The sequence below is a fragment of the Delphinus delphis genome, chromosome 4, assembly GCF_949987515.2.
Source record: "Delphinus delphis chromosome 4, mDelDel1.2, whole genome shotgun sequence".
Lineage (NCBI taxonomy): Eukaryota > Metazoa > Chordata > Mammalia > Artiodactyla > Delphinidae > Delphinus > Delphinus delphis.
Window position 1 is genome coordinate 48,023,112 of NC_082686.1, and position 21,988 is coordinate 48,045,099.

The 21,988-nt window shown below is 39.0% G+C and overlaps 1 protein-coding gene across 6 annotated transcripts in view; it reads left to right on the top strand.

The window, feature by feature from the left end:
• Positions 1-6,108: 6,108 nt before the first annotated feature.
• The window catches only part of TFG (trafficking from ER to golgi regulator), a 43,187-nt gene continuing 27,307 nt past the window's right edge, over positions 6,109-21,988 (top strand). For 2 of the 6 annotated variants that reach the window (XM_060010554.1, XM_060010556.1), the window contains exons 1-4: positions 6,109-6,486; positions 11,263-11,489; positions 14,997-15,080; positions 20,816-20,962. In XM_060010554.1, the coding sequence (XP_059866537.1) occupies positions 11,306-11,489; positions 14,997-15,080; positions 20,816-20,962 (415 nt within the window). In that variant the 5' untranslated portion in view covers positions 6,109-6,486; positions 11,263-11,305. The remainder of the gene's footprint in view (positions 6,487-11,262; positions 11,490-14,996; positions 15,081-20,815; positions 20,963-21,988) is intronic. The other 4 variants (XM_060010552.1, XM_060010555.1, XM_060010551.1 and 1 more) reach the window with 2 other exon arrangements.

Here is a 21,988-nt window from a genome sequence, read left to right on the forward strand (position 1 = left end):
AAAAAAACCTGATGTAACCGTTCTTCTACAAGTCTTTGTGTGGATATGTTTTCTCTTGAAATGTCTAGTAGAGTGTAATTGCTGAGTCATAGAGTAAGTGTATATTTAACTATATAGGAAACTGCCAAACAGTTTTCCAAAGTAGTTTTGCCATTTTATACTCTCAATAGCAATATAGGGGAGTTAGTATTTAAAGTCCTGATTTTTGAATTGTTTCAAAAAGTAGAAATAGGTCATAAATCCTTTTTTCAAGCTACTGACCATGTTTCTGAAAAATCCCGTTGCTTGATATGTTGTTAGCCCTCTATTTTAACAAAGAAGAGGAACAAAAAAATAAATGCAAAGCAGAGTGGTATGATCTAATGCTGTTATCTCTTAAAAGTTATATTTTCCAGGGAACTATAGTCCAATTCTTATCTTCTTCCAGTAGAGTTTTGTTACACGTGGAAGTATGACACTGATAATTTGCTGAACTTTGATATAAGGTATTATGAAATCATGATATAACAATTGAGACCTTCTGGACCTTTGCAATAACAAAAAAAGAAGATTGATTATTCTGCCATAGTACTTACCAAGTAATAGCAGACTAGGGCAGCATTCTGGACTGGGAGTTGTGGTCCCAGCTACAAGTTATGTGACTTGAAGCAAGACATTTGCCTCTCTGGGCATAAGCCTAGGCTCTACCTTTGTAATGGGCAGGACTAGGTAAATTCTAAATTCTGTACCAGCTCTAAAATTTTGTGACTCTAAATGCAGGCTGAAATTACTTTTAAATCAACTTAAAGCATTTTTTTCACCTACATATTACATGAGTATATTCCTTAAAAAAAAAGGAAATAAATTAGAGCATGCCAGATAGAGTCAAAGTCCCAGCCCCTTCATCTCCTTTTCCTTCCCCTTCTCGCCAGAGTTAACCACTGTAATAAGTTTGCTGTGTATCCTTCCAAATTTTAAGAAATAGATATACAAAAAATTGTATACCCAGAGAAATTCATAGTCTTGTGTGTGTGCTTTTTTCTTCTCTTTTTTACATAACTGGTATAGGGAACAGATTTGGTGGTCCCCAGGAACACCCCCAGGTTCAATGATTCACTACGAGCACTCATAAAGTTCAGCATGAAGTCATATTTATGGCTATGATATATAGCAGGAAAACAATGTGAAGCAAAATTAGCAAAGGAAGAATTTGCATGAGTTGAAGTCTAGAGGAAACCAGGCACAAGCTTCCGAAAGTTCTCTTTCAGTGTGGTCACGCAGGATGTGCTTAATTCCTCCAGCAATGAGATGCTGTATACCAGGGAAAATCATTGGCGACTCAGTGCCCAGGTTTTACTCAGGACACGTCACAGAGGTGCACTCTGCCTGGCATGTACGAAAATTCCAGACTCCCAGAAAGCAAGCAGGTGTCCAGCATAAACCACGTTGTTCGTACAGTTTAGGCACAATGCACCATTCTTGCCAAAGAATAGTAGGAATGCTCCAAATTCCCACCTTGCAAGCAGGTCTTTCTAAGAACAGTGTTCTCAGGCTACTACGTTAACATTTTTCTGCATTGTAACATAACTTTTTGAAACTTGCTTTTATCACTTGATAAAATGTTTTTGAGATTGAACTGTGTGTGTGCATGTGTGCACATTTCTTTTAACTGCTCTATAGTCTTTTACTTGAAAATAACACATTGATGGGTATCTGTGTTCTCACATGCAAGGATTTCACTGGTACCCTAAAAGTAGGACTGCTGTGTCATATAGGGTTGGGTATTTTAGTTGCTGATGACTATTACCATACCACCTTTTAAATAGTTTATTTCAATTTATGCCCCACAGCAAAGTATGAATGTCTCTTTTGCCATACCCTTTTCTATAAAGTCTTATAAAATTTTATCCAATATGTGAAACATCATCTCATTGTGATTTTATTTTGCATTTTTATTATGAGTAAGTTTTTCTTCATTGAAATCACTTTTTGAGAATGTCCTGTTTAATTATGTATTTATATGGAGGGACTAAAAGCAGGATCATTGACATTAATGTTAGATCGTAGATGTGAGAGGCTCCCAGTACCCAGAGTTCAATTTGACAGGCATGATTTCTAGAATCTGACATCTAGATCTCTTAAAAGAGCTAAAAAAAGCTACTCAATCAAAAGTTGTGAGATCTCCTTGTATATCTTGTGGCATTAGTCTTTCAATGTAAACTCTGACAGAGTGAACAGAAGTAACTCAGCACTGTCTTCAGGAGACATAAATGAAGAAAAGTGAACAATTTAAGACTACTCAGAGAAGAAATCCCGTACTTCTAGGGAGCTAGGAACTCACCACTGATGGCTGCTCTCTGTTTCTGGAAGCCTGCTCTATAAAATGGTGTGGAACTTAATTTTAATTCTTTCATTCAATAAATATATATTGAATACCTAGGAGGAGCCAGACTCTAGGGATATAAAATCTAGAAAGAACTGCCTTCAAGGAGCAATTTCTCTAACGAGAGGTGGATGTAGAGCCCCATGGTAAGGCAAAGGCATTTTTGGTTCTCAGTGGATGTGCAGCTGGTAGGACAGACTAAACATTTTGCTTAGATGGTGCTGAGAATGACTCACTCAGAGGTACACAGTAAGAATATCATTCTTTTCTCCTTTATTATTTCTGCATGGGGTAGCAGCTCCCTTTGTTTACACAAACAGATCTTTATGGCCAGTCGTGGGGAGGCTCACCTGACCAACCAGTCCCTATGTGGTCCTCATGAATTTCCCCTTCTGTTTGGAGTTCTCTTATTTAGCAGACTGCTACAACAGAGCTGACTCTCAGGGAGGGACGTAACTTCTCATGAAATTCTCACCCTAAGAGGAACTTAACATTATTTTTTTGGTTCCCCTGAGAGTAGCTGAGATGATTGAAACTTTCAAAATGATTTACACTACCTGCTAAAGGAGAACATGATGAAACAGAGGTTTCATCCAATTTGTTTAAAAGGCTCCTAATCTTTGTCCCACTTCCCATCAGTCGGAGAATCTCCCTTTTTCATTCTTAGGATTTTTCCACTTCTATTTGGAGAGTGCTAGCCACACAGACTTTCGGGGAGAAAGAGCAGGTGGTAGGTAAATGAGTTGACTGCATCTCTCAAAATACACACACAATACAACTGTAACCCTTCTTCAGATGTCTGTGAAACTTGGTCAGTAACCTTCAAATGTAGAGTTCTCATTTCTCCCCTTGCTACAGGCAAAGCCAAAGGTCTTTCCTTACACTGCTTCTCCTTTCTTCACATATTTCCACCTTTCACATTTCTGATTCTTGGTGTTCATTTCAAAACAAGTTCACCTGGACATAGAGCAGAGGGCCAGGTGATCGTGAAGTTCAATTTACTCTGGTTCAGTACTTTTCTAAACTCCACACACACAAGAACGAGGGTAAGGTGTTTTTTGACCAGCAGCACTTTAAAGGTGTGCTTACTTACAGAATTCCTAGAACAATCTTCTCAGTGGTTTGATTGATGCTTATCCCAATAAATGTTACCAAAGTGGTTAGGAAGTGGCAGTTATATAACTTAGACTTTCTGGTTTCCCTAACGAAAGGCAGCAGTAACTAAAATCAATGTCTACACATACAGTGGGAGAAATGGTGTTCTTGGTAAGGGTGGTAAGTAGCTCAATTCAGGCTACTGCTCTCTGGCTGGTTATCACCTGCATTTATTGAGAGCCTAAGTACAGAGATCTGTATCATCAGCGACTGTGGCACATTACAGAAACAGCAGTAACTACTTCACTGACTCAGCAGATATTCATTGAATGCCACATGGGAGAGCAGCACAAAGGGAGATATAATTTATGGGTAATGTTCTAATCTTTGGGTTGGGTGTTGAGTTTCAGCTGTTCATTATGCTCTGAAATTAATTTTTAAAATGTAATTGTTATATAGGATCAGGAACAGGAAAGGTCACTGAAGTTTCAGTGGACAATTTAGTATTCAGCTGAAACAAGAGAATGCATAGGATAAGGTTTTGGTTATAAATGTGTTTATAACCTAAAGGGGGCAATTTGACAAACTCAGATGCTAATGGCCTGCACTCATATGACATATTACTAAACTCAAATATCCTTGATTTCATGCCCAATCACAATATTGTAAGCCTACATTCAGCTGGACAGCAAGAGGCAAAATCTTTTCTTTTTAAATTAATTTTTTAATTTATTTTTTGGCTGCGTTGGGTCTTCGTTGCTTCTTGTGGGCTTTCTCTAGATGCGGTGAGTGGGGGCTACTCTTCTACTCTTCATTGCGGTGCACGGGCTTCTCATTGCTGTGGCTTCTTTTGTTGTGGAGCACGGGCTCTAAGCGCGTGGGCTTCGGTAGTTGTGGCTCACAGGCTCTAGAACGCAGGGTCAGTAGTTGTGGCGTATGGGCTTAGTTGCTCAGTGGCATGTGGGATCTTCCTGGACCAGGGCTCGAACCCGTGTCCCCTGCACTGGCAGGTGGATTCTTAACCACCGCACCACCAGCGAAGTCCGAGGCAAAATCTTTTACGAAGTTCTTCATTGAAAATTTCGAAATGTATGTTTATTTAATGTTGCATCTTGTCTTCGTGTCACTTGAGCCTCTGATCTGGCTTCCAAATGATACTTTACTCTCTCATTTCTCACTTCTTGCCCCAGGCAGCTCCTGCTTCTGCTTTGACCTGAGGAATCATCACTACCCCATCTCTCAATTTTCCCAGCTGTAGCTAGGAACAGGTTTTAACATTAAACAAGACTTCACTAATTGCTTGAGGATGAAGCATGAGGCAATTACAACAAAGAACCTTAAGCTGCTCTCGGAGTCCACAAGCCCTACTCCCTCTGGAAGACCACCCTGTGGGTGCCTTTCTTGCCAGCTTCCAGCTGGCCCTAGTGTAGCAGGGATCAGTTTATTTCTCCTCAATGGCAAGCCCCTTTCCTGGGAGCCTAGAGAGATGAAGTGTTTTCCCCTCATTCCAGGCTAAGGTTCATCCCCTTATCCCCTGCCCCAGGTTCTGACCTCTCTTTAGGGAGATTGATAGTAGTATTATTCACTTCTTAAAGGAATATTTTACCTCTGTCTATATTTGTGTGGTTTAATCCAATCTCAAACCATCTCAAAGACATCAGAATACTATTATTGGACAGCAGTTCATTTCCCCAAATCTGGATTAGTCCGTTCTAAAAAGCAAAGAAAAACCGTCTTTGGAGAAAATCTGGAACTTTTTTTTCATTCTTTCTACAGTCTTCAGTTCCCCAAACTCTGCAAGCAATTGCTCAAAAAATAATTTCAGAGGCAAAAGCATTCTAAACGCATATATTTCACTCTCAAACAGAATTTTTCAGAGACTTTTAACTGCAGAAAGGTCATACTCTTTACAGTACTGAAAGAATATAACTTCTCATCCCGAATTCACTTTACCTATCTGGTGAACAACTGGGGAACAAGTAAGTTCAAATTGCTTTTTGCCTAGTCTCCGTCTTAGAAGGCAAAGTTCCTTGCAACTTTTAAAACAGCCCTGCCCCCATGCCCAGATTTTATCACCTATTCCCACCTTCCCCCAAAATTTTAGGCTTCAGGTCTAAAGCCAGCGCACTTCTTACATAAACAGGCATATTCAAAACAAATGCTTTAGATAAGACAGAAGGGAACAGTATTTAGGGTACGCTCAAATATCTTATTTCCAAAAAGGCTTCTGGAATCCTTAATCAGCCTTAATTTCCCAGCCTTTATCTTTTACACAGTCATAAGTTTGTCCCGTCTCGTAAACGCTATTCGGAACTCCTTGCTCACAAACTGATTCATTTCCATTCCCAGCACAGTTCTTGGCAAAGCGTAGGCGACCAATAATGAATGAATGAGTTTGTGGAAGGAAGGCGGGAAAAGGATTAGTTTTCTGGAGATATGACTAGGAGAACTACAATGACCACAAAACAAGAAGCAGCCAAACTTGGACTAACGCCCACTTTAAACCTGCTCTCAGAGTCTAAAACAGCAAATTACGCCCCGCCCACAGGCGAGAGACAGGAAATACTAGCGTTCCGGAAAACCGGAAGTGCCTTGTCACGCCTCGCGCATGCGTGCATCCATCCAGCTCGCATTTCCTACCCTCAGTCTTCCAGTGAGAAAGCACAGATTCAGGCTCCTGCAGGCTGCGGCGTTGTCAGTCCCCCTCCCCTCGGCGCTGCGCATGCCTGCTGGGTTGATTTGCTCGTTGTAAGGCGGAGCGAAAGGACAGATTTTCTTCTTGTTCCCGCCCCTTTTCTTTCCCCACCTGCCACGTACTGGGCCCGAGCTCTCGCTAGGCTTGGTGGGTCCGTGCGATTGGCCGGGGCCCGCGCGAGCCTGCCAGCGAGGTGCAGCGGCCCCGGAGGGCAACCGAGTGGGCCGTGACAGCAGCCTTCCCCCAACGCCCCAGAGCCCGGCGGTGGCGGCCTCTCACCGGTCGGATCAGCAGAGACCCGCGGAGGGGCGGCAGCGGGAGCCTCGGGAAACCGGTATGGCCGCTGGAGACAGGGGCGCGGCTGATCTCTCGGGCAAGGCGGGCCGGGAGACGTGGAAAATGCTGGGAGGGCCTCGTTCGAACCGGCGGGCGCGGGACGGGTGGGGTCGGAGGGGTCGTGGGGAGGGCTGGATGTCGGGAGGACGGAGGCCGGGCTGGGCCTCGTGTGGGGGAGGGGAGGCCACGTCCGGGGAGGGGAGGGGAGGGGGGCCCCGCTGGCCACAGTGGCAGCGAAGCGGGCCCTCTGAGGGGCTCTAAGGGGTGTTTGGGTCAGCAAGGGCACTTGCGCGGATTCCGCCTGACTTCTAGGGGTTGCACTGTCCGAGGGAGAGGAGAGGGACTTTGGGAGGCCTGGGGTGGTCCAGTGCCTAACCCTCAGAGGTGCTTGGAAGGGTGAGAAGGGTGGAGAATGGCGCCTATGGGAATAAGTTAATTGGGGTCACTTAGGAGAAACCTTGTTCCTTGGCTATGTCAGTCCTTAATCAAGCGCCGTCTGGAGGTCCAACCCAGTTTGATAGTGGTGATGACAACTAACTTTTAAGAGTTTACTTTGCTAGGCACTGTGCTAAGTATTTTAGCTGCATGGTCTCATTTAATCATCACAAGGATTCTTCCAAATTTAGATATTCCCATTTTGAATGTGATGAAAGTGAGGCTTGGCGAAGTATTTGCCTAAGGTCACACAGCTAGTAGGGGATATCTTTACCATCTTGCTACACTGCCTCTGGTCAGGCAGGATTTGAGGCTCCTTGCATTCTTTAGACTACTCAAGGGTTTGGTTTTGCTTAGGATTTCTTAAAGGAAATTGCTACCCTCTGGAGATACCTAAGCAGGCCCCTCTGAATTTGAGCAGGGCCCTAACTACAGGGCTCGTGGAACTGGAGGTTTGGTCACTGAACCTACATCCTGGTTTAAGAGGCAGGCTTTTTATGTGCTTCCTTGGGCCTGTCACTTTATTCTCCAGTTCTGAGAACAGTGTTCTTGTTGGAAGATTTCATAAGTTAGTGGCTGTGTCATTTCTGGACTTCAGAGGGAGTGGGGCAAGGACAAGAAGAAAGAAGGAGAAATGGGGAGAAGAAAAAGCTGTAAGGATTTCACCAGCAGCCCTAGGAACTAGTAGTTCACAGCAGTCTCTACCTTGTGATTGAAGTTAGAGAAAAAGAGGACCTGGATTCTACAGTTACGTAAACAAATGTGGGGATGGGATTTTCCCTTCCAGGGTACTCTTATTTTTGTGATAACTTGTGTGCATGCCTTATGGAGATGACTGCACAAACTGGGGACAACCTTAGGAAAGAAGGCCTGGTTCCTGGCTACAGGTAGGTTACAGTCCTGGTTACAGTCCAGTGCAACCAGTAAGTGAATTTGCAGGCAAACGTGGCAGATGCAAAGTGAAAGAGACTCATAGTTTCAGATCCATTGTAACTGAGCAACAATTCCTTCACGATCAAAAGGATTATATCAATTATATTTAATGTTGGAAATTTCTCTTGATTAGGAATATGTCTGTTGAAGGGAGTCACTTCTAGCTACATAAAGAAGGTACAGTGTGAAGGTTTGACTTAGTAACTGATCTGATCGTACAGCTTTCTTCTCTCAGTCCCTCTTTCAGAACTTTATTATTTGTCATACATCTTTTGTTTAGGGAGCGAAAACAAGTTTTTAAATATTATATGTCAGGCACTATTTTAGATGCTGCTGAGAATAGGTAGAACCATCCTGCTGAAGCTAAGCCCTGGTCCTTAACTACATTATCGATGGTTTACACATCCTGTAGGTAAGAGAAGGTTACATAGATTGATTTGCTGAAGTTCTTTATTATTCTCAGGCTGCAAGACAAACAAGGTGGAATCTTTACCATCTTGTTGAAGTAATGATACTTCAGAGCTTGGCATATAGTAGGTATTTAAGTATTTCCCAAATGAAGAGGGCTGGTTTGGCTAACAGGTGAAGGGGTTTTATGGGGGTTTCAATTAATCAGAGTCTTCATGAGAAGTCTTTTGTCAGAATTGGCAGATAAAAAGCTAACTGTATTCTTATTTTATGTCAGGACAAGCATAGCATCCAGATCGTAGAACACAGTCCACTCTGTTCTGAACTGACCTTAGAGTGTTAGATTCAATATTTTTTGCCCCATTTTAAGATGGGGCATTAAAGATTCACTCATAAAATTAATTTGTTCAGAGGATGTCAAGGGGGTCTACAGACATTCATTTAAGGAGTAGTTAATTGGAAGGACATGGGGCATTTATATGAAGAATATTAGGGCATTTATTTGTACTATTCATGAAATGAATTAGGATTCATGAAAACTTTCTTAAGTATTTGAAGCATTGATGTGTTGGGGGCCAGGTGGAGTGCTTTCACACACACACACAAAGGAGTAAATGTAGAGAATTATGAGCACTAAATATGATGTTAATGAAATAACACATTTAAGAAGAGAAAACAGAAAGCTGCTAGTAGAAAAGCATGGTGTTGAAACCAGAATGTGTCCAGTAGGAGATTATAAGGTACTTTAAATAGTCTGAGAGATCATTTGCTTGGGGCAGGAGGAGGAAGGAGTTGATGCTAGGGAAATGCTCCGTGGTTACAGATAATGTGTTCAAGGACATCTTGGTCTTGGAAAGAAGAGATAGGCCTTGAGAAGAAGAGATATTAATACATTAATTAAGCATAAGTGTATTTTCTGTTGTTATACGGTAATGGTATAAATTACTAGAGACCTCAGACATTATTTTGAATTTAGGATTACAGAGTCATTACAGGAGAAGTGCACTGAATAACCTGAAATAAGATTAAAATACAACCCAAGAAGGGAAAATTCAATAGCAAGTTAGTTCTCTGACACTGTCTTATTCTTCAAGTGTGCTGTCTAATCACACGCACTCAGGTTTGGGGAAGGGGTGTGTTATGGAAGATGTAGAAACAATAGTGGACAGTCTTGTTAGAAAGCTCAGGAGGGTATCACTGATTTGTTCTTCGTCCTCAAGTTTCCAAAATAGAAAAATTGGAGAAGATACTCGTGAGGTCTTTCTTATTTTAGTGAGAAAAATTTGAGACTATTTTAGTGTTCACACATGCTCTTCTCTTCAGGGCTAGCAGTTAGTATATACAGGCTAATAGAGTTTGGAAGCCAGTATTTATTTTCCCCTTCATTTAACGGCTATTGAATGATTAACTGTGTGCTAGGCACTGTTCTAGGCTCTGGAAATACAGTGAACAAAACCATTTATTTCCCTACTTTCTAGTGGAAAAGACAGTAAAAAATGAATACATTTTTAATATTTGGTAGTGATAAGTGCTTTGCAGAAAAATGAAGCAGGATAAGAAAGTGACTGTGAAACCATTTTAAGTTAGATGGCCAGGGAAAACCTCTGAGAAATTAACATTTGATCAGGGATCTGAATCATGTGAGGTGTGTGAAAAGGGCTCAAGATAAAGGAAACAGCAAGTGCCAAGTCTTGAGAAGGAGAATGTGAAGTATGAGTGTAGCAGGGTAGCCAGAGAGAGAGGTGGGAAATGAGGTTAAACGCTTGGCCAGGGACCAGAGGTCAGGTCATGACCTTGTAGTTCTGGCTTTTACCAAGAGTGAGATGGGAATCTGTTGGAAGATTTTGAAGTAGTGATACTAGATTTTATTTACCTACAGGATATTTAACTATATTTAACTATCAGGATAACTCTGATGTGTTGAGAATAGATTAAAAGCAGACAAAGGTAAAGGGCAGGCAGACCAGTTAGGAGTCTTTTGCAATAATCCAGGCAATAGATGATGGTGGCTTGGATTAAGTTGATAGAGGTGAAGGTACTAAAGTGACTGCATTCTAGAGATATTTTAAAGGTTGTGGCAGCTAGATTTGTTGGCAATTTGGTGTATGTAAGGTGTGAGGAAAAGAGAGAAACCAAGATTTTTTTTTTATCTTGAACAACTTAGAAGGAGAATTGTTATTAACTGAGATGGAGAAGACTACAGGAGAAGCAGATTTTGAGGGGAAGATGAGGACTTTGTTCTAGACATGTTAAGTAAGAAATCTAAATCAGATAAGCAGTTAAATATATGGGTAAAATAATAATAGATATAAAATAATAAAACTTATTTTCTTAGGCTCATAATAAAGCCACCTCCAGACCATTTTTTTTTCTTTTTTTTGTGATGTGCGGGCCTCTCACTGTTGTAGCCTCTCCCGTTGCGGAGCACAGGCTCCATACGGGTAGGCTCAGTGGCCATGGCTCAAGGGCCCAGCCGCTCCGCGGCATGTGGGATCCTCCCGGACCGGGGCACGAACCCGCATCCCCTGCATCGGCAGGCGGACTCTCAACCACTGCGCCACCAGGGAAGCCCCAGACCATTTTTTAAAATAAATTTATTTATTTTAGGCTGCATTGGGTCTTTGCTGCACGCGGGCTTCTCATTGCAGTGGCTTCTCGTTGCAGAGCACGGGCTCTGGGCACGCGGGCTCAGTAGTTGTGGCGCGCTGGCTCTAGAGCGCAGGCTCAGTAGTTGTGGTGCATGGGCTTAATTGCTCCGCGGCATGTGGGATCTTCCCAGGACCAGGGCTTGTACCCGTGTCCCCTGCATTAGCAGGTGGATTCTTAACCACTGTGCCGACAGGGAAGTCCCTCCAGACCATTTTAACATGAATATGGTAACGCTGGAACAGTGGATCTCCTTTGAAGGCCAGAATTTCTTAGATTCTAATCGTAGCTTTGCTTTTCAACTTTTAAAATATGTTTTATAGCTGTTTAATCATCAAAACCATTTTGTCAGTCTTTCTCTAGAGTTGTATATATAGAACATCCTGGAGTCCACCATGAATGGGCAGTTGGATCTGAGTGGGAAGCTAATTATCAAAGCTCAACTTGGAGAGGATATTCGACGAATTCCCATTCATAATGAAGATATTACTTATGATGAATTAGTGCTAATGATGCAGAGAGTCTTCAGAGGAAAACTTCTGAGTAATGATGAAGTTACAATAAAATATAAAGATGAAGGTAAGAGTGTTTCTCAAGTTAGTTTTTAAAAGTCTAAATATCATATGTGTTCTTTTGCCCATTTTTCATTGAAATCAGAATAAAAATTGTTTCCTTCCATGGTAATTGAGTACCACTTTCTTTTATTTAATGGAATGTTCATGTAGTTATAATTCTTTTGTAAGTTAAAAATAGCTAAGTGATTTATTATTAGAAGGGGGTTTTAAGTGATAGGACACTTTCACACATTTTTACAAGCCATTTTTTTTTCTCTTATGCCTGTGCAAATTCTGGCTTCCATTTTGCTTTAAAACCAAACTTTTATTTGTGTTTCCCAAAGTGAAAGGGATGTTAGTAGGTATTGAATGAGAAAGGATTTCATGGTCAACTAAGTCTGGGAAAGCTGGTTTAAAACAAGACAAATGTATTTATTGCAGGAATTTTCAAAACATGTAATATACTGATGTACGATGTCAGTTTATGCAGTGTTCTCAGGCTCATTGGACCACAGAACTTTTTATGGAGATGGGTTTTATATGACAAATGTTTCGTCAAACACATAGTAGAATTATAGTAGTAGACTGTCTTTATTTCTTTCTCTTTAAACCTGTCTTCTTTGTTAACATCTCTACTGATAATTGTGCTTTAGGTGGTTACCAGTATCTTTCTTATCGCTGAATTTATTTCCAGTCTATTTCACCTTGATCTCAATACTTGGCACTGCTATCCACACCATCCTTTTTTAAATACTCTTACCCCTTAATATCTCTGACACTGTGTTGTCTCAGTTTTCTTCTTATCACTAATAGCTTCTTCTCTGTTTCTCTCTGTGTGTTGGCTTGAAGTAATGCCAGCTGTTACAGCGGAAATCTTAAAATCTCAATGGTTTAACACTCAAGAAATCATTCAGGGACCCAGGTTGACAGGGACCCAGCTCTGATATATTCAACACATGGCTAACAAGCTCACCTTGAGCACTGGCATCCAGCAAGCAGCTGCATGAAGACAGAGTGTAGAGAATCACATGGGAGACTGTACTCTCTAGGCCTAGTTTCTGCTCACATCACATTGGTCACATGACTGTGTTGATGTCAGTAGGTTGGGAAATGTCCCTGGTTGGACAGGCACTTCCCAACAACTTACACTGAGGAAAGGGAGTATAAATCATTGATGATCAGCTAAGCTGATTATTTCACTACAGGTGTAATTCTCCTTTCTTTTTTTGCAATGTGTCATCTAATGGTACCCAGAACTAATTTTTGAGGGTCACCCATGTTAAGGAACAAAAAAGGAGAGCAGTTTTCTTCCTGTTCTCTTCCCTAGTAATCTCATCTACTTACAATACATTGACTTTCAACTTACAATACATTGACTTTCAACTGTTTGACTTCCAAATGTGTGCCTAAATTTGATCAGTTTGTCCTTTTTTTTTTTTTTTTGACTGTACAACTCGTCTTTAATGGTTTTACCTCAGATGATTTGCTCTTACCTCAAACTTGGCATATCTTAAGCTGAGTTTACTGTTTTACTGGCTCTCTCTTATTTTTGTTTAGGGAAGGGTCAGCATACTTTTTCTTTAAAGGATCAGATAATAAATATTTTAGCATTGTGGGTCACATAAGGCCTCTGTCTCATCTTCTTTTTTCTAGAACCTCTAAAAATATAAAAACCATTCTTAGTTTGAGGTCCTGTAAACAAGGATTTGTCCATTGGTTGCAGTTTGTAACCCCCTAGCTTTGGGTATCCTCATTGTTGAAACTTCCACATCTAGTTATCACGTTGAATTTGTTTTTCATCGTGTTTTTTTTTTGTTTGTTTGTTTTTTTGTTTTTTTTTTGCGGTACGCGGGCCTCTCACTGTTGTGGCCTCTCCCGTTGCGGAGCACAGGCTCCGGATGGGCAGGCTCAGCGGCCATGGCTCACGGGCCTAGCCGCTCCGCAGCATGTGGGATCTTCCTGGACCGGGGCACAAACCCGTGTCCCCTGCATTGGCAGGCGGACTCTCAACCACTGCACCACCAGGGAAGCCCCATCGTGTTTTTGAGTGCTTTGAATTGTACAGATTTGTGTTCCATAGACTCTTGGGCATGAGGATAGAGGACTGACTTAGGTAAAGAGTTCCTGCCGTCAGAGATATTGTTTCTGTTGTAGAAATCAGAAAAGAAAAAGGCAGTTATAGAAAGTTTCCTTCTTTTACATATATACTTTATTTTCTTAAAAATATGTTTATGAGTAGAATCCCTGAAGTTGAGCATTAGATGTTTTTGTTGTAAAATATGGATGTGGCTGTAAAGAGCAAAAAACAATGATAAAATCCTCAGTTATGGCTTTTATTGCCATCTTTGTCCAAAATGAGTCTGCCTAATCAGTGTTAAAATTGGTGTAGCAGAGCATCGCTGGAGCAGCCTCTCAGCCTCCCCAGGCACCCTCCTTCCCCACAGCTGTGTCGAAGATACTTTGCAGAGGCCCCTGATCAGTTCCTTGCTGTGGCTGCTTTTCTGTTCTTTCTCTAGCAATTTTTTTCCTAGCCCTTTGAAAGCTTTTGAACAGGCAGTTGATATGCTAATTATAGTATTCTTTATCCTTGGGGTCTAGGGTATTTCAGAATCTTGTGTATATGAATATTTTTCCTGTGGAGAATTGATAGTTTCCATCTCAGCATCGAGATGGTCAGGGACCTGAAAGACTCCACTGTCTATCCATTTATTAGGACAATTCTGCAAAAAGATTTTTTTTTTACAACCTTTTTAGTTACTATTGTATGTGGCTTCCCCTCCATTTGTGTCAGTGGAGTTTTACTGTACTTAGAATTAAAATTTGAACCTTGAGAATCATTATTTAATTTCTTTCTTTTTAAATAAACTTATTTATTTATGGCTGTGTAGGGTCTTTGTCGCTGTGTGTGGGCTTTCTCTAGTTGGGGCGAGCACGGGCTACTCTTCCTTGCTGTGTGCAGGCTTCTCATTGTGGTGGCTTCTCTCGTTGTGGAGCACAGGCTCTAGGTGCATGGGCTTCAGTAGTTGTGGCACGTGGTCTCAGTAGATGTGGCGTGCAGGCTCAGTAGTTGTGGCGCACAGGTTTAGTTGCTCCGCAGCATGTGGGATATTCCCGGACCAGGGTTCAAACCCATGTCCCCTGCATTGGCAGGCGGATTCTTAACCACTGCGCCACCATGTAAGTCCTTATTACTTTAATTTCTGATAAATACATTTAAATTTTTTAGAATGGAAAAGATTTCAGTCTAAACTGTAATCTCCTGGTGACTAGTAAAAGATTACTTAATGTATTAATCTTCGCTATGTGTTTGTTGGCTCTTCTTCTGAGGATATGATAAATATCTTGCCATAAAAGTAATAAGTGAAATTGATTTAGTATCATTTGAACAAATACATCTTTCCTAGATCCTTTATATTTAAGGTTTTTATGGGAGATGCTAATTATGCTCTGTGATCTACATTTTGCATTTAATTGAACATATATCCTAGTTTACTACTAATTCAAATCTGAAACTTTTTTTTGTTTGTTTCAGATGGAGATCTTATAACAATTTTTGATAGTTCTGACCTTTCCTTTGCAATTCAGTGTAGTAGGATACTGAAACTGACGTTATTTGGTAAGTGGTAAACTTTCTAATAAATATACTATTCATTGTATTTTTATGAAAAACTGTTTAGCTTTTTTCGTTTTAAAGACTCAGAACTAAGTGGTAACTTTTCAGCTATATCAGAATTTTTAAATTATTAAGGCTTAACTATATTCTTTTTCTTTGAAGATTAGTAGAAAGTAGACATATTTTAAATAACTCATCTGCTCGGTTACCCTAAATAATAATATGTGCCACTTGTATAAGTGTTTCCAGGACTGAAAATAATTGCAGTGTTAAAACTACCTTTATTAAGTTTAGTTCTCTAAGAATATATAATTATCTTTTCTAATGTAGTATGTTTTTATTTATTCTCAGGGTTTAACATATAGGCCTGATACTTTTTAGAAATTATTTTTCAAGGAGTACTTAAAGATTAGAGATAGTTCTGATAAAAAACAAATATAAGACTAATTTTAATCTATTAGATTCTGTTTTCTTATAGATCATGACAGATTTGCAAGGCAGAATGCTTAAGGGACAAGATAAGTGATTGCAGAGTTAAAGTGGTAGTATGATTATGTGAAAAATAAAATGTGGACTTTTTTTCTGGATGTTTTGGTTAGCATTTTAAAAAAATTTTGTGGCTCAAGTGGGGCAAAGGAAGTACCCTTTTAAAACTCAGGCAAACTGGGTGTTTGTCAGAGGAAACAAATTGTAATAAGCTTACCGGAAAAAAAAAAATTATGTGGCACTGACCATTACAGTTCCATGAAATATGATCATGGCCAATTGATTTAATTTGTATTTATTTCCTCTCCATCTAGGAAGGGTGAAAATGAATCATTTTAAAATGCTAACAAAAACTGTTAAAATTTTTTTTAAATAAAAGGTATCTTTTTACAATATTGAATCTAAAATACTTAACCACTATTGGCCATCTATCAAGCAGATTAGGTAAACTGAATCTTCATCCCAGAAACACTGAGGATGTGCTAAATAAACTATTTCAAATATATTTTTTGAATTACACACCTGAGCTTGCTCAAGAACTTGAGGAAAATGTCAGGGACCAAAATATAGTTGGAGTTAAAAACCAGCACCTGAAGTACCAAAAGCTGAGACTTGGGATGCTTTTGGTGGTGATGGTGAAGGTTTTAGTGTGCATAATCTAAGGATTTGTCATTTGGTATCTACGTGGTATAGGCCTTGGATCCTAGACCCTCAGTGGCTATACTCTCAAAAAGAATATTGTAGAAGAAAAATATCTCTTAGTTGGTAGAGTCAAGGAATTGACAGGGGAAATTCTCATATACCCTGGGATGCCAGGGGTTTGCAAAGGCTCCCTTGAGGATTCATAACCAGTGGTCCTTTGGGAACTCCCAAGCCCAGTTACTACCACGAAAAATTGCAAGAAACAAAGGCAGAAATCTCTCTGGAGGGTGTATGTTCTCAGTTCAAATCACATAGGCTTCTCACAGATAAAATCCTGTTGATGAACTTAGAGGTCAAAAGTGTAAGACACATGAAACATCCATGTAAGCAGGAAACAATGGATACAACTAATAGTAGGATTAGATTTCCAAGAACTTCAGTTAGTAGAAGTGATAATAAAATATATATTAAAAGTTATTGGACATAAAAGAAGAAATAAGCATATAAGAACTAGGCACTATGAAAAAAGGAACCGATTAAAAACTTAAGGTAGAGAAATAACAAGGAACTACAGTATAGCACAGGGGACTGTATTACAAAATTCAACCATCTTGTAATAACCTATAATGGAAAAGAATCTGGAAAAGATATATATATATATATATATATATATATATATATATATATAACTGAATCACTGTGCTGTACACCTGAAACTAGCACAACATTGTAAATCAGCTATACATCAATACCCCCCCATAAAAAAGAACTTAAAGTAACTTGTGGAAATGAAAAATATTAGTCAATTAAAATTGAAATTAAATACTAAGTGGTGAGTTAGAACAGCAGATTAGTCACAGCCAAAGAGGGAATTAGTAAAGTGGAAGGTGGTCTAAAGAAATGACAGAATAGAGCACAAAAACACAGAGATGGAGAATAATGAGAGGGAATTTGAGAAAGTCCAGCTTATTTCCATTAAGACTTTAAAGAAGGAGAGAATAGGGGAGTGGAAATATATGAGGAAGTAATGACTAAAGAATTTTTCAGAATTATATAAAAGATATAAACGCTCAGTTTCAGGAGGCACAGTGAGTCCTGAGCAGGGTAAGTAAAAATAAATCTCCATTGGATGTATTGTCATGAAGCTGGAGAATATATAAGACAAAGAGATAATCTTAAAAGTAGCCTGAGTGAATCAGCCTGTAGACTGATCACCTACAAAGCAATTAGACTGTTAGACTTCTTCACAGTAACAATAACAGAAATTGGAAGACAATAGAATAACATCTTCCACTGTTCAGAAAAAGATGGGTAGACAAGTAGCATTCTGTAGTCTGCTAAACTTAAGGAATAAGGGGAAATAACATTTTCAAACAAAGACTGAGAATTTAACAAGCGTCAAGGACACTTGTAAAAGAATTTTTAAAAATGGTTTGTCAGCAAAAAGGAAATTGAGTCCGAAGAATGGTAAAAGATGCAAGAAATTGTGAGCAAATAAACTGGTTAATGTATGAATTTAAATGAGCATTGATTATTAAATAATAGTTTTAGGAATATAGAAACAAGATGGAACAAAAATACTGAGCAATAATTATATGTAAGACAGGAGAGGATGATAGGAATTAAAATACTTTAAAGACTTGGATTCTTTGGGAGGAGGATAGTAATTAACTTAGGTTTTTTAAATTGAAGTATGCTTTTCTAAAATGTAAGAGGGATTATTGAAAGACTAGAAATAGCCAGTAGAGGGAAAAGAAGGAAACAAAGGGTACTTACTTGGTTAACTAGATGGTGAGGAAGGAGGAAAAGAAGCAGAGAAAGCTTGAAAAATAGAAAGTAGCACAAAATACTAACCACAGTACACATAAACAGACTAAACATACAAGTTAAAAGACAGACACTTTTATTGGTTAAACAATTTTGTTACATGCTGATTATAAGAGACATACAAAAAGATTATTATGCAGAGTTGGAAAGTAATGGGCTAGAAAAGTTTGTATACTAGACAAACTCAAGGCTAGTTTGTAGTATAACAGAGTAGACTCTTAAGTGAAAACTTTATTAGTAATAGTCACTTCATCATGATAAAAAATAATTCTCTGGGAAGATACAATAATTCTGAACACTTACACATCATAGCCTTAGATTTTTCCTCAAGGAAAAATTGACAGAAGAAGGAAAAATTCATAAGAGAGCTTTCAATACGCTTCTCTCTGAAACTGATAGGTTAAGCAGCCTCAAAATTTAAACAGAACAAATACAGGCTTGATCTTATACATCTAGCAATCAGGGCAGGATTCAGTTTTTCTTTAGTGCATATGGATATTTATAAAAGCTGACCATGTACTAGGTTTTCTAATGAGTCTCAATATCAGGGAAGGAATATCCTAGAGATCATATTCTCTGGTCTCATTAGGAACTATTTGACAAAAAAGAACCCAAACTCCCATACTTTTGAAGATAAAAATATGCTTTTAAGTAACATATCAAAGAAGAAATCACAATACGAATTAGAAATAATTAGTGATAACTTTTTTTTTTTTTTTTTTTTTTTTTTTGCGGTACGCGGGCCTCTCACTGCTGTGGCCTCTCCCGTTGCGGAGCACAGGCTTCGGACGCACAGGCTCAGCGGCCATGGCTCACGGGCCCAGCCGCTCCGCGGCATGCGGGATCTTCCCGGACCAGGGCATGGACCCCGTGTCCCCTGCATCGGCAGGTGGACTCTCAACCACTGCGCCACCAGGGAAGCCCAGTGATGACTTTTATATGACATAGTTTTTAGAGCATGCTAAAGCTAAAAAGAAAAAGGACAAAATAAGTCCAGGTAACTTGGAAGAAAATAATAAAGAGCAGAAATGAACTAGAAGTTGGGGAATTGACAGGATCATCAATTTTGAAAATATACAACTAGCAAACCTCTATTGAGATTACTTAAGAAAAAAGAAGGCACAAGTAAGCGGTTTTAGGAATGAAACGGGGCTTAATTTCAAATACATTGCAATGAGGGAGAATGAACACCATGGAGAACAATAGGGTGTCAGTAAAAACGTGTTAGAAAGGAATTTTCATAGGGCTTGGGCTTGTGTTAGATGATTTTGGATAAGGTTCAAGGAATGGGGCTTTGGTGGGGGTAGTGAATTGAGGCTAAAGCTGTGATTGGTAAAACTGCGACAGTCACGCATAATTAGCCAGGGATGTTTGGTCATTTTTGTGGTTTGGTCAACATTCTTGTTTTTGTCTAGGTCTCACATGATATGGACTGGTTTTCTTTTTTGTCTTGAGCTATCACAGTCCCACAGTGATCTTTTCTGATTGTTCATGTTCTTTGTTTTTTAAATTTTGAAAATTTTATTGAGATGTATTTGATGTACTGTTAGTGTTTTCTGAAATTGTTTATGTTCAACAAGGGAACACCACAACCTACCTGTCAGTGCCATGCCAGCTTCTAGCAACACTCAAGCCTGTCCTACAGTACTGGGTCAGTTCTTAGCTGTCAGGAGCTGCTTTTCTTCTTTTCAGCTATTAGAGAAAAACAGTAATGCCCAGTAAAAGCCAGCCATTGATACAGGTAGATTATATTGAACTTCCTCATAACTGTATAGGGAGTATGTAAAATACTGGTGGATTGTCTTTTAAAAGCTTATATTGGTGGTTTGATGTATGAAACATATTTTACAAAGAATCTCACTGAACCTTTATTTTCAAATAGATTTCCTTTTCTAATTTGGTGCCTTAGGAATTTGTATATGTGTATACTGACAATGCATAAAAAACATTTGAGTTTAGTTTAATTTTTCAACTCCTATCTTGAGGTTTGCATTCAGAGCCTTGTGAATTAATAAATTAAAAATTTTAAAATTAACAATCTCAGTGGTGATGGTCTTTGTTGCTGGATGAAGGATTATTTTTTAGTCAGCTGAAAGTCATTTGCACAAAATGGGTAATTAAATGAGGTAATATTGCCTTTGTTTAAAAAAACAATCATTATTGAATAATCTGACTTTATGTGGCTAATGTGCTGCTTTGGAAGTAACTACTTTGAAGGACAGTGGTGATGTGAATTTATGAATTCTGCATTTTTTTTTAATAGGTTACTTTTTAGGTCAGTTATTTTAGGTAGCTAATTTTTCTTGTTTTTAGGTCAGAAGTAGGCAAGAATGATAAAAAACCTGCAGTCATATTGTACCTTTAATAAGGTGTTTATTGAATATTTTAAGGCTATAAAAGAATTGTGTGAAATAAAATGAGCTTTTGAAGGTACATAATTTCTATTAAAATATATTAAAGCTTTTTGTATTTTTAATTTATTTCACTGTAGTTGAATTCTTTTAATTAACTTATTTTGTTTTGTTTTACCATTATGGGTTGTAAGCCATAGATCTGGCATCAGCAAAGACTAACGAATATTTATTTTTTCCAAAAATTAGTAAGTAGCAATGAAGAATCCTTTCCTTAAAAAGTTATTTGAATGGTGTCAATAGGTATCTTGTTTGATTTTGTTTAACTTTTTCAAGAAGTTATTTTGATTTTTCCTTATTGCATATTATTCTACTGATATCCTTATTGAAGAATATTTCCTAATTTTAAGAAAATTAATGCTTTTATTCCAGTTAATGGCCAGCCAAGACCCCTTGAATCAAGTCAGGTGAAATATCTTCGTCGAGAACTGATAGAACTTCGAAATAAAGTGAATCGCTTATTGGATAGCTTGGAACCACCTGGAGAACCGGGACCATCCACCAACATTCCTGAAAATGGTAGACCATGAAGTCATTTTATTCTGATTTATCCTTTTTATATCTTTTTGAAGTTTTTTTTTCTAACTCTTTCTCAGCAGTAGTAGGATGGCACCTCCATTGTTACCCTTTCTTATTCCTGCATCTGTGCTAATATTCATATCTGTGTTCCCAAACCTGGCCGTTCTTTAAGATTACTGGGAGATTTTATTATACCAATTCCTGGATCTCATCCCAGACCTCTTGGAGGGCAGGGCCTGGGGATCCCATTGTTAAAGTGCCCTCTGGGTGATTGTTTTACAGCTAGTCTTAGACTCCCGGGTTTATGACATAGGTTGGTTTTCAAACCCCTTTGGCTCTTGAACCCTTTTCAATGTAATAGTTAACTAATGAGCCTTAGTAATGGAAATCATTTCATGAATTTTATGTGATATATGAAGTATTAATAGTTTCAAATAAAAAAGTATTCTTAGATTAGTACACTCAAATGGTGTATAGTTTACCTTAAGCACAGTGTTCATAATATGCAAAGAAAAATGTATTTTTTTCCATTTTACAGATGACATGTACTATATATTTTTTTAATTGGAGTATAATTGCTTTACAATGGTGTGTTAGTTTCTGCTTTATAACAAAGTGAATCAGTTATACATATACATATGTTCCCATATCTCCTTCCTCCAGCGTCTCCCTCCCTCCCACCCTCCCTATCCCACCCATCCAGGTGGTCACTAAGCACCGAGCTGATCTCCCTGTGCTATGCAGCTGCTTCCCACTAGCTATCTATTTTACGTTTGGTAGTGTATATAAGTCCATGCCACTCTCTCACTTTGTCACAGCTTACCCTTCCCCCTCCCCATATCCTCAAGTCCATTCTCTAGTAGGTCTGGGTCTTTATTCCCATCTTACCCCTAGGTTCTTCATGACATTTTTTTTTTCTTAGATTCCATATATATGTGTTAGCATACGGTATTTGTCTTTCTCTTTCTGACTTACTTCACTCTGTATGACAGACTCTAGGTCCATCCACCTCACTACAAATAACTC